The following is a 13,877-nucleotide window of genomic DNA, read 5'->3' on the forward strand; positions in this document are numbered from 1 at the left end:
GGGGCACAGTGACTCATACCTGTAATCTCAGCACTGTGGGAGGCTGAGGTGGGAGGATAACTTGAGGCTAGGAGATTAAAACTACTCTGGGGCAACATAGCAAGACCCCATCTCTAAAAAATTTTTTTAAAATTAGCTGAGTGGGGTGGCATGCTCTTGTAGTTCTGGATACTTGGGAGGCTGAGGCAGGAGGACGGTTTGGCCTCAGGAGTTCAAAGCTGCAGTGAGCTATGATCATGCCACTGTACTCTAGTGTAGGTGACAAATAACTGGCTAGAAGTTCTAATTAATAGATGAGAAATGGAATTACTATTATTTGAGATGAAAGGATAATCTACCTAGAAAATCCAGGAAAAATCAACTGCAAAATTATTGGAGTCATGGGCCATGCCTGTGGCTCAAGGAGGAGGGCACTGGCCCATATGCTGAGGGTGGCGGGTTCAAACCCAGCCCGAGCCAAAAAAAAAAAAAAAAAAAAACTGCAAAAAAATTATTAGAGTCATTAAGGAAGTTTATCTGATTAAAGTCATCTGTTATAAAGTAAATATTATAAATTAATGTTTTCTATATGACCTTTAAAAAGTAAATTATATATCCTTAAATGTAGTATACATAAGAGAATCATAGAACAGGAAGATACTATAAAAACAAAGAAATGCTCTGTGAAATTAAAAAATGATAGCTAAAACAAAAAAATCAACAGCTATTTAAAAAATAAGTTTGATCAACTTCTCTTAAAAAAAGAAGAAAAATTCAGAGAGGAGAGCAATGAGAAAATTAAAGGATCCATTCAGGAGGTCCAATATCTGACTAAACGGAGTTCTAGTGAGAAAAAGCAAGTCAAGGGAAGAAAATTATCACACATATATAAAGAGCATTTCATAGAACTTAATGACTAAATTAAACAACTGAATTTAAGTCCCTGCTTTTATTCAGAGTTCCTTAATTTTTAATGAAAGCCCTTTTTATTTTTCAGATACTTAGTTGTCATGTCTCCTTCAGCTCCTCTTGGCTGTGACAGTTTCTCAAAGTCACCTTCTTTTGGATGATTTTTGATGACTTTTGAGGAATACCAGTTAGGTTTTTTGTTATCTTCATTTGTTGGGATTTATCTGGTATTTCTCTCCTGAGTAGGATTTAGGATACAGGTTTGGGGATGATCACAGAGGTAATGTGCCATTTTCATCCTATCACATGAAGGGTACATGATCTCAACATGTACTGTTGACGTTGGCTGTGGCTGCGGCTGCCTTCTGAGTAGTTAACTCTGCTGAGGTGGTGTTTGTCAGGTTTCTCCACGGTGAGAGTTACTTTCCCACACCCCCATAATGTATTCTTTGGAAGCAAGTCACTATGTGCTGCCCAGAAGTATGGAGCAGAGAGTTATGCTTCCTATCAAGAGCTGATTATTTACCTGATAATAAACCAGATAAATAGCTAGGAGTGAGATGGGAGGGTCATGGGTAAGACCATGTCTGGCTGCGTAAGAAACTGTCAGTTTCCGAAGTGGCTCTATTACTTTGCCTCTTACCACCAGTAAATGAGCTCCTGTAGCTCTGCATCCTCACCAAAAACTGCTATTGTCAGTCGTTTGGATGTTAACCAGTTTAATAGGAGTACAGTTATTATTATTGTTTTCCTTGCAGATATTTTTATATTACATGATGTTATGTCTGATAATTCAGGGGTACCTGTGGACCTTTTTCTTTTTCTTGTGTCAATTCTTATTCATTTCTTGGTAAGAAAAAAATTTTTTTGCATGTCTGATTGATTATATGATAGACATTGTATTCATTTTTTTAAGAAAGAATTTCACTCTGTTGCCCCAGGCTAGACTGCTGTCGCATCAGCCTAGCTCACAGCAACCCCAAACTCATGGGCTCAAGAGATTCCCCTGCCTCAGCCTCCTAAGTAGCTAGGACTACAGGTGCCTGCCACAGTGCCCAGCTAGTTTTTCTATTTTTAGTAGAGGCAGGGTCTCACTTTTGCTTAGGCTGGTCTCCAACTCCTGAGCTCAAGGTCTCCAACTCCTGACCTTGGCCTCTCAAGAGTACTAGGAAGGATTCCAGGCATGAGCCACCATGGCTGGCCTGGACATTATATCTTAAAAAGTATTTGTAGATTATATAAAATAACCTTTCTTCCCTCAGAGACTTTCATTTGCCTCTGGTGGCTAGCAGTTTTACTAGTCCAGATCTACCTTCATTGAATTTCAGGGTTTAGGGTTTTTCTAATTTACCTAGATAACTTGAAACAAGGTTGCTTTCTTTAAAGTTCAAACTTACTCCTAAGATGCAGCCCTTTGGGGTCACAATTCCAAGCCTAGGATGGCTGCAGACTCTCTCCGCTTGTCTTCCAGACCTTGGAGGCTGTCAAGGTCACGCAGCTGGTCAACTGCTGGTCAACTGCCCAGCTGGCCTTTTCCGAATTATCAAATGCTCCTGGCAAAAAGAGGTTCCAAATGTTGGGTTGGCAGTATAAATTTCTGTCTTCTCTCAGGTCTCAACCTGGAAATTCCTCACTATAAAAAATATTCAGGGGATGATACTGGTTTTAATTTTATTTTTTGAGAGGTTTGTCCAAATTATCTGATCCACTGTTGGGAGCGGAAGCAGGATCCTGGATTCCCTAATGCTTCAACCCCATTCCCTAAGTCTCCCAGTAGCTTTAAAAAGGTATAGTAAATATGGCCATATAATTTACACATTTGAGAAGAAACTGTGACAACAGAGTCCTGGCTTCTCTATCCCCTGTTAAAGAGAGGCTTCTGACTCTCATAAAATAAAATAATTCATCTGAAAAATTATACTTCTTCCTGGGTCAGGACAACTATAACTAACCACATAACACTGCACAATTTTTTACACAAAGAAAATTTTATTAATGAAAAGGTAGCACAAAAAGTTTTTGTATACAAAGTTTAAAAATGTGTAAAAGTAAATATTTACAACATTTTCCTTACAGTACATAATTTTTTTTATGTTTTAACAGAAAGCTAAATAGAGAAAAAAACCAAGAGCAAGATACTAATTGGAGAAAAAACCCAAAAGTATCAGAATACCTTGCTTAAGGAATAATACTTAATGGAAAACAAAATTAAGAAAATTTCTTAGTATTTTAAAGAAATGTATTACAAAATACATTTTGTTTTGGGCATACAGACTACATTTTTTTCCATTTGATTGGCACTAAGATTGCTAGCATACTTTTGAATGTTCAGCAAAATCCTACTGAGCTACAGAAATAAATTCTACATAATGTCTGAGAAAGATATTGTACAATATGAAGTGTTTGTAGTATTCTAAATAAACAAAAATGAAAACAAAGGCAAAGTATAAGGTTATAATACAACCTTGGGTGGTCAGGAAACAAACAAACAAACAAAAAGGAAATCAATTGCACTTGGATTAGTTTATAAAAGAATAACATTTCATCTACTAATCCTCCAGGACACTTTATTTTTCAAATGTAGAAGAACTGGTGAGCAGCACAATACAATCAACACTGGACCCTTTCAGTAAGCACCTTATTTCAGTGGCAGACTAGATCTGTGAAATTCCTAAAACAAGACTTTATAAAATCCACACATTCTAGATGATAAAGTAGAGTTAAGAGGATTTTTGAAGTTGAGTTTCTTTTACAAAATCTTGTGGTGTGTCAAACAGATATTTTTATACTGTGAAAGAACATTATTTTCTAATTTTCTTAGCAATTCAGTGTTAAAGCTACCAAAGTAGTACTAAAATATCAGAATAAAATAAAAATAGTTGAATAGATTTTCCAGGATTTCTCAAAAAAGTTCAAATACATATAAGCTTATTTTTCAAATATATATAAAAAAGATATAACAATGTTTTAAATACTTCAGTAAAGAAAAATCTTGGCTTTATATCAAAAAAGTAAAATAGTATATCTTAAAATACTTTCAACAAGAGTAGAATCTTCATAAATAGAAAAGGAAGATTCCTCTAAGTCTCCCCTCCCACACAATCTAAAAAATATTATTAACCTGCACATTTCTATTTTCAGGTATGTTGTTGTCACTATTCTTTGTGTGAAATGAATTGTATTATTCACAAAAACTACTTTTTCCAGTAAAATAGTAGGCAATGCAGCTTTAAGTGCAAAAGAAGGATGTAACAGTGATTCTTACAAAACAGTGCAGTTGGTCATCTCCAGTGTAACGTGGATTTGATTCTAAGTGATGGGATGAAATGTTTTTCAAGTATCTGAATGACTACCAGCTCCCTGTTCTTTCCTCACGCCTGAAACTGGGTGAACAAGCAGAGATGTGGAACCTTTGAGGCTGTTTGGCTCTGAAGAACTGGGGACCTGCAAATTGTTGTTCTGCATCAGGCCAGTTTCAGCAATACCACTCTTTGGACTTACCCTAGACAAAAGAAAAAAGTTGATATACAATACATCCACAACCACAAACACGAAGCTAGATGTACTTAGGCTTGCTACCCATTTTTCATGAGTTTTACCCCAACCAGTATTGACCTTTATCTGAGGATAATTAACTAAAATTCTTTAAGTATACTTTAACAATTCAAAAACAAATAATTTTTTAAATATAATTTTTGCTGACTTCAGAAATTTCTCAAGTGCTGCCCATTTTGGGGTTAAACGGGGTGTCTTGTGAGGAATACAGTTAATAAGGCAGGACACCTGCCCTCAGTTTAGCAAATTTATTGATTTTCCACTATACAGTACATACTGTATAATTGGTTGAGAACACCGATATATGTAATACTACAGTTTGGACTCTAAGAAGTTTACAAATTTAGTGGAGGATAAAAGCATGTATCCAGATATATACAGAAGCTAACGTGGGAACACACAGAAGGTGCACTTAGCCTAGTCTGAGAGGGCCAGGTAAGACAACCTTAGGACCTTAAAGTAATTAGCTGTTAGCATTCTGGTTAATTTGATGTTTACTTGTATTTTGGTCACCTGTGACCATTTGGGAAAATTCATTAAAGGTAATGCCAATATCCTTTCATGTTTAAAAAATAAAATAATTTTATAATTATCTTTGTTTATAACTATACCTTTTAGACAGTATCATAAAAACTTAGCCAACATTTCAGATGAATCACATTTACCTAAGTGTACAAGCAACTGTTTACCACAGATATGAACATTACTTTCCTACTTGAACAATATAATATATATTAAGGTTCTTCTCAAAGATAAGAATTAAACTGCTAAATAGTACATTTATAGGCTAAACCCAAACTTCCTGTGTTAAAAAAATAGATACATCATAAGATGCTTTCTTTTGCTTTAATAAAAAATGTATTAACGCAGTGTTTAAAATATTGATCTTAGACAACAAAATCCAATCTCACCTTCCTTCACTCCGTGCACTGTCAGATACACTGTTCCCATCATTCACACTGCCTGCCTGGCCTTTCTTGTCGGCCTGTTCCCCACAGAGTTGGGAGCTGGATGCTGCTGGGGAGGTGGGTTCACTACAGTCCTGTTCTCTTGATTTGGAGGTGCTTGCTCTGTCTGCTCTCCCCTCTCTCACTGATGTTTCTGGTGAGGTTTGGATTTCTGTCAAAGTTTCTTGTCCTAAGTAATCATGGTCAGTGATTGCTACTGCAGAAGTGCCATGATTTGTGGTAGCTCCAGTGCTGGTTCCCATGGATTTGGAAATGACCTTCAGCTTGTGTGAACTTGGTTTGTAATGCTTCTTTTTGTGTTTAACTTTAGAATTGTGCTTTAAGAAAAACTCACATGACTCCTGTAGTACTCTTCGACTTTCACTGATTGGACTAGAAAAAAAATCCAAAGAGAAGATTTACTGAATAAATTTTAAGCATCATAGTAGAAGTCTTAAAAAAAAAAATCACATCTTTTGCCAATATCCTCATTCATTAAAGCTAAAAATTCTATGATTTTTATTATTATAAAATCTGGGATTATAGGTACTATCACCCAAGTAGATACCCATAAAGGGAAATCTTTTGTATGTATACTCAGTTGCTTTTGTCAGCATAAATAGCAAACTGGAAATAAATAGGCAAAAATCAAAGGATGAGGGTAAGGAAACGCAAATCAGCTTAAAATAGGGGACCAGCTTATTTATAATCCTATATAAATGCATCAAATGTAAAGGAGAACAGAAGAAAAAGAATATAATTTATGTTTTTTTAAAAAATGTAATCCTTTTCTAACATTAATGTTAGCAAGTTACATTGATGTTAGGCTGACTATGTAACCATGGGATAGACACATAATAATAGTGCAAAAAAAAAAGTCCAGTTAAATATAATTCTTAAGACTTCCAAAACTAATTTGAGAAAAGGTCTACAGTTCTGAAATTTATACGACAAAAAGTTCATTAATCAAATAAATGGGAAGCAATTTCAAAAACTCTATAGTACATTGTATTCAATATATACATAACTAAAATGAACTATGTGTTCAGAAACATAAATCTATATTGTTATAGAATATTCTGTAAGTTTGAATTTTTAAACTCTTAGGCAAGGCAAATAAGTGATGTTTTAGGTAAGAACTATGTGTAATAAAATTTAAATAATGTTAAAACATCACTTATATTTGAATCATACTTCATAAATTTCCTTATATATGGTCCCATTTCATCTTTTATCACTGCTGTAACAGGATAAAATTATTTCAAAGGCTGTACTCAAAATAATTAATCCAATGATAGCAGTAATAATATTAGATGTACTATAAATTATGGAAACAAAATGCATTTCATAATCTTGCATTCATATTTCAAATAGCATAGTATATGTCAAAGACTATCACAATAAATACCAAAATAAAGCATCTCTCTTCCATTAAAAAGATTTCCAAACTCCACGTGGCTCATCAAATTGATATAGCAGTTGATATAATGAAACTCCAATACAATGATTATTTGAATAGTTCCTTGGTATTTTAATCTATTTGTTATAAAACACTGTCAGATAACTCCGTGAGTTCTTACTCTCTCTTGCGATTCCGTTTGAAAAAACCAGCCCACTCTGTGCATGTCTTTTTGCTTCCAACCCAGAAGACAGCAGAGATGCCAACAATTAAGGTCATCAGGTATTTTATCATAAATAAAGCCAATTCTGGTCGAGAATTTGTTTTTGCCTACAACAAAAGAGTGAATTTTTAGTGATACATTTAAAGCAGAGAGAAGAGTCTATTGTCAATGTAAAACTTAAACTAAAATAATAAATCTTCAATTGTATTATCATAAAAGCTTTACAACAACGTAACAGAATGAATATTGCTTTAAATGCAATACATTTTTTACTTAAGTTCTGAGCAAACAATCCTTATCTGTGCATCAAAATGTCTAGAAAGGAGAAAGTACTAAAATATATTTAGGATCAATTTCTGAAATCTCCTGATTTCTTGGCATTTTTTTCTCTATGGGTACAGCCGCCTCCTAACATTGCTAAAATATTTGCCTGTTTTCCTTCACTATAATCTTTCACAAAAATACACTTAAATCTATTACAACAACACATATTTTATAGTCCTTATGCATTGTTAATGTTTATATGTTATAAAAAACTGGGCTGGTTAAAGCAAAATAAATATCAGTAAAATGTCAAAACATAGATATTTCATAAAAGTTAAAATCATACTTTTAAGCATAAACCTTCAAATAATTATTTTTAAGTGCTACACACATATCAAAAAATATTACCTATTCTGCACATCTTGCTTTCTGCACTTACTAATGTTTCTGGGAGACCATTCTCTATGAGTACAAATAGAGCTCTTAATTCTTTCTAAAGGATGTTATACCGTGTGGATGAACCATAACTTATTCAACTCCCCCTATTAATAGACATTTACTTCCAACCTATTGCCATTTGCAAATAATGTTGTGTGACTATCTTTAGAATTTCTCATATTTATGAGATCTTCCTACAGATTCCCAGAAGGGCAGGAACAAAGAGTATGTGCATTTAAAACCTGACATTCACTGTCTAATTGCTTTCCACAGAAGGTTGAACTAACTGAAACTCTTTCGATTTTTATTTACTTTGAACCCTCTTTCTTTCTTTTTCTCATTAATATATCAGATTGCTGGTTTTATCCCTATGGGTCTAGAAGAATTGTTTATAAATTAAAGAAATTAGCCCTTCCACTACGATGTGATATAAATAATAAACTTTCCCATTTGGTCTTTTGCCTTTGGTTATAGGTTTTTATTTCTTTACCATACAGAATCTTAAAAAGTTTTTTTAACTTAGTCAAATTAACAATATTTTCTTTTATAGTTATTTTATATCATACTTATAAAGTCCTTATCTATTTAAAAATTATAATTTTCCCCTTCTATTTTCTAATATTTTTGAAAAATATATTGCATTTTGCATATTGAAAAGTGATTACATAAAACATAAATTTTTAAAAACTAAAGATCTTAAGCTTTTTAGCAGTATGTAAGGGTTGTCCCCCCACCCCTTGCCAGAAAACTGAGGACTCTAAGAGACATTTAATACAGCAGGAACATGATGAGCTCAGGACCACGTTTTTAGTAAAAATAGAGTAAAAACACGTGTTTAGTAAAAACAGACTAGGGACAATGTGTAAGGCAAGTAAAACGATTATTCCCACATACCAGTACAGAAAATAGGTCCCATCATGTTACCCAGCAGTAACTTTCCTATAAAATAATTCAGTCCTCACTCATTTGATCAGATACACTATGATGATGGCACTCACATTCAATATAGTTAATACTATATGTAGTCAACAATAATGTAAAAATCTATTAAAATAAACTTCCTATTAAAACTTCAACTAAAATACTTTAAATTTTATATTTTCAGAAGTTTATTTATTTATTATTTTTTGAGACAGAGTCTCACTATGTTGCCCTCCATAGAGTGCTGTGGCTCACAGCAACCTCAAATTCTTAGGCTTAAGTGATTCTCTTGCCTCAGCCGCTCGAGTAGCTGGGACTACAGGCACCAGCCACAATACCCAGCTATTTTTTTGTTGTAGTTGTCATTGTTGTTTAGCAGGCCTGGGCTGGGTTCGAACCCGCTAGCACCAGAGTATGTGGCTGGCACCCTAACCACTGAGTACCGGCGTTGAGCCCAGTTTTTTAATCTTAAAAATACTACCATTATACTGATAATAAGCATCAGAAACACAAAACATATTTTGTTTTGATAGTGTCTTTTTTAGTTAAGAAATTACAAGATGAGTTAGTCAAAAATCAAATTCTGTTTTTAGTACAGTTTATACAAAAGTTATAATATAATCAAATTAAATATACCCAAATAGGGATTTTGTTCGTACTAACTGAAGAATTAAAAACAATTCCCGGCTCGGCGCCTGTGGCTCAAGTGGCTAAGGCACCAGCCACATGCACCTAAGGTGGCGGGTTCGAATCCCCAGCCTGGGCCCGCCAAACAACAATGATGGCTGCAACCAAAAAATGGCCAGGCGTTGTGGCGGGCGCCTGGGGTCCCAGCTACTTGGGAGGCTGAGGCAGGAGACTCGCTTGAGCCCAGGAGTTGGAGGTTGCTGTGAGCTGTGATGCCATGGCACTCTACCCAGGGGGATAGCTTGAGGCTCCGTCTCAAAAAAAAAAAACAAAAAAACAAAAAAACAACAATTCCCAACTGGGGCAGCTCCTATGGCTCAGCAAGTAGGGCACCAGCTCCATATACCAAGGGTGGCAGGTTTGAACCCGGCCCCAGCCAAAAACTGCAACAAAAAAATAGGTGGCGTTGTGGCAGGTGCCTGTAATCCTAGCTACTTGGGAGGTTGAGGCAAGAGAATTGCCTAAGTCCAAGAGCTGGAGGTTGCTGTGAGCTTTGATGCCACAGCACTCTACCAAGGGTGACAAAATGAGACTCTGTCTCTAAAAAAAAAAAAAAATTCCCAATTGAACAGACATTGCCTCTGCTCTTCATTACTACTAATCTGCCTTTGTAACTCAATTTAATTTTTAAAAGAATAAAGGAGGCTCTTTACTACTGTAACTGAAGCTAAAGCCTGAAGAAAGAACTCTTTAGGACATTGACCTCAGTTTCTACTGATGCACAGGAAATCATTTCCTGTGTCTGTTGGATTTTCTCACCCCGAATCTAATTTTATGTCTAGGACTAATACAAGTATATTTCAAGGGAATATTTTCTACATTAAAAGTAGTGACATAATCCAAATGATGGCTTTTACCTGATATGGACATGGAATATGGTACTGACGACAGTGATCAGAGACCCATGTTATCTCCCAGGTAATCCTGTTCACTTGCTCATAGATGTAACATCCAAGAAGTATCACTAACGGCACAAGATACAGGCCACTGAAGACTCCAATTCGAATCATAAATTTCTTTAGTTTTTCTTGGTTCCGGCCATCATGTTGTATAACTTGTCGAACATGATTTAAGGAAATAATGCCAGCTAAAAGAAGAGAGAGCCCAACAAACACACAGAGGCACAGTGGCAAGAGTACAAAGTAGCGAGAAGCATCTAGATCATAAAGGCCAACAAAGCAAACTCCACTAATGTTGTCCCCTTCAACTTTGTTCATAGCAAGAAGCATAACAGTCAGGAAACCCGGTATTCCCCATGCAACAGCATGAAACCACACGGCTTTTTGTTCAATGGCTTCACAACTCCATTTTCTTCCTGCAGCTAAAAACCACGTAATGGTAAGAATCACCCACCACACAGTGCCGGCCATTGTGAAAAAATACAAAAACATAAACAAAACAGTGCAAGCCTTATTTTGAGAGCCTAGAACAACCGTGTCGCCAAGTTCTAGCTTATCGTCTGCCTTATTGCAGGCTGTGCTATTGCCTAGCAAAAATCCGATAAAGTACATAAGTGATACAATGCTGTAACAGACAGAGTAATATATAATTGGTCTCTCTGGATATCGGAATCTTTTAACATCAATTAAAAAAGTAAGGAATGTGAATAGAGTTGCACAAAGACAAAATATTGAAACTATTCCAATAAAACTTTTTGCAAACTCTAGCTCATCACTTTTAAAATACATGTTGGGGCATGGAGGTGCACACTGATCAATTCCAAGAAACTTATAGCCTTGTCCCCCAGAAGTCTTAAGATGCCTTGGACACCAAAATCCAATGTCTCTTTGGACTTGTTCTGTTTTCTTCTGAGGACCAAGAAACTCTGTGTGTGGATCAAAAGTTACAGGAACAGTCTCATCACAGTACTGTAATCTGTAAAGATTATAAAAATTAAGTTTTAATGCTATGCTTTCCAACTATGAAAGATTACTTTATGCACTCATAATAAATGGGAAGACATACAAACTGACATAGATTACAGGCTAGAATTGGGTAGAAATTTTTGAAGTTGACTAAAAACTTGTGGCTGTTAATGAGGCCTGCAAGCAAGAATATATATAAGGCAGATGAATGTGAAAATCCACTTATTTGGGAACACTCAGTCAATTATTAATTTCAAAATAGTTTCTGCTTTTAAGACTAAATATTAAGAATGAATTTATCTTAATGGTCTCCAGACAAAAAAGCGTTGGCTTATCTGTTTATAGAATATGACATATAAGTCTTGGAGAAATTCACTTTTATTTATTAATGCCCATAAGAAAAGTAAATCAACCATATGACTAAAGTGATGACAATTACAATGACTGGAATGAGATCCTTCCAGATTGATAGGACAGGGTACAAGTTTTTAAAGAAGGGCAAGAATACCACCCAAGAGGTGAGCTGAGGACCAGCTAACTCCTATCACTATTTTGTTTCGCTCTGGCTGTTTGATTCCCTCTTTTATGGACAGAACTGAGTGGTATACCTCTGTCACCATGTACGGAACTTCGTCACGGAGTTTGAGTTTGTATATACCAGTAATATTTTGGAGGCTCCATATGGTTTAAAAAGTAGTGGAGGTTTTTAACAAGAAAGTATTTTAAGAATAGACAATGATGAAATATATGACCATAAAATAAAATAAATGAACTTATGTATCAGCCTTATTAAAACATAAACTTATGGCAGTTTTACTTTATATCTTTTTAAAAAAGCAATATAACATTACAAATACAGTTGGGATTCCTTTCTGGTCTTATTCCTTTTTTTCTCCTCAGAAGTATTCATTATTAAAAATTTGGTTTTTATTCTTAAGCATTTAAAAATATTTTCACTACTTTTTTGTTAACCATAACCCAATATACTATTGTTTCACAGGTTTTAAACTTTATATAAATGACGCCGTGCTGTACATATCATGCTGTAACTTCTATTTTTAAACTCGACACAATATTTTTTAGATTTACCCATCTTGGCAGATGTGGGTTATGAGGATTCATTTCATTAACTGCATGGTAATATTCCAGTGTAATTATATCACAATTTATTGATCATTCTTCTACAGTAAACTTTTATATTTTTTCCCATTAAAAAAATTAGAAATAATCTATAATCAATATTTTGTGCATGAGTTCCTACAGAAAGAGATTTCCTAGGATGTAGCAGGGTATCAGCAGGGTATCTTTATTATATACCACTCAGTTCTCCTAAAATGATTATGCATCTATCAGAAATATGTGAGTTCTACAAAATTTCTATAGTTTCTTCAGCCTAGAAATAAAAAAATTAAAAAACTAGCCAGCCTCACAATTATTGTCTGAAGTCTCAGTGTATCAGTAGAGTATTTACAATTACAACCCCCCACTATCTAGAGAATAGGAAAAAATGTAATTCATCAAGACTAATATGATTGAATTGATAAGTTCATTTATGAGTCAACTGTGTCTAAAATCCTACTTTCTCCATATGAACTCTAATTGCAAATGATCAAGCCAACTAGTATTTACCACGTTTATCTACTATCATAGGAAGGTCCAGATGGAAAAATTATTTATTTTAAGAGAAAATAAGTATATACATGAGGTTTTTTCTTTTGAAGATAGGGTCTTGCTATGTTACTGAGGCTAGACTCAAACTCCTGGACTCAAGAGATCCTCCCCAGTAGCTAGATCTACAGGCATGTGCTATTGTGCCCCGTTTATGCCTGAGATTTTTATATCCAATAAACATCATACATCTTTTCAAAATATTACACTAACCCTAGTCCGAAGGTGTATGTAAAAAGCATAATGTGTTAGCATTTTAGCCTTAACACAGAATATTTCATGTTATAAAAACATCTGTTAAATACCTTTGCACCATTATCATTTTGAAATGCACTTATTAATTAAAAAATCTGTTGCAGTTGAGAGGGTAAGGAATGCAAAGCCCTACTGATAAATCACATCAGTTTAAAATTTAACACAGGGCTACAGTTTAATACAGGACTTAAATAATTTAAAAAAATAGATTCTACTTCCCAATTCACTGTACCAAGCATTCTCAAATGTGAAGTAAATTTTAGTTGGTTTAATTATTCTAAAAAAATAAAAGTATGTATTCATGAAAGCAAGGCAGGTATATCAGTGGGGGGGGGGGAAGTTGGACTATCATAATAAAGGCAGGAAAATGATTTTAAAAAATAGTATAACAGAAGAGTCCACAGACTCTTGGGTGGTGCGGTAGATTCATATTGCCGTGGGAAAAGAAGAGTGAGGGAAAAAAAGGGAAGAGGTGCAGCAGGTTACAATGAGAAGGATTAATCTCCTGGTAAGCTATCAGAGGATGGCTGGCGCCAGAGCTGAAAAGAAAGCTCAGTTTCTCGCAAAACTCCTCACCTACCAAAGTATGCTTGTACTCCGATAAGCTGAGGAAACTACAGGCCTCAAAGAATGAACGTGTCCTTTTAACCTCACTTTTAAGGCAAAGGCAGGGGAATGGTAAAGTCACCTTCCTGAGTAACCAAGAGCCTAATGTGCCATAATGTGCCCTAACCACACAATTCTGCTGCTTCTCAAATAACATAAGC

The 13,877-nt window shown here is 34.9% G+C and overlaps 1 protein-coding gene across 3 annotated transcripts in view; it reads right to left on the reverse strand.

Annotated features, from left to right (window-relative positions):
- Nucleotides 1-2,861: 2,861 nt before the first annotated feature.
- The window catches only part of FZD6 (frizzled class receptor 6), a 35,819-nt gene continuing 24,803 nt past the window's right edge, over nt 2,862-13,877 (reverse strand). For 2 of the 3 annotated variants that reach the window (XM_023518001.1, XM_003782426.1), the window contains exons 4-7: nt 10,180-11,197; nt 6,971-7,119; nt 5,355-5,783; nt 2,862-4,390 (exon numbers count right to left, since the gene is read on the reverse strand). In XM_023518001.1, coding sequence (XP_023373769.1) covers nt 4,222-4,390; nt 5,355-5,783; nt 6,971-7,119; nt 10,180-11,197 — 1,765 coding nt within the window. In that variant the 3' untranslated portion in view covers nt 2,862-4,221. The remainder of the gene's footprint in view (nt 4,391-5,354; nt 5,784-6,970; nt 7,120-10,179; nt 11,198-13,877) is intronic. The other variant, XM_023518004.1, reaches the window with a different exon arrangement.

This window comes from Otolemur garnettii, unplaced genomic scaffold, assembly GCF_000181295.1.
Source record: "Otolemur garnettii isolate 467f Iridium unplaced genomic scaffold, OtoGar3 scaffold00004, whole genome shotgun sequence".
Lineage (NCBI taxonomy): Eukaryota > Metazoa > Chordata > Mammalia > Primates > Galagidae > Otolemur > Otolemur garnettii.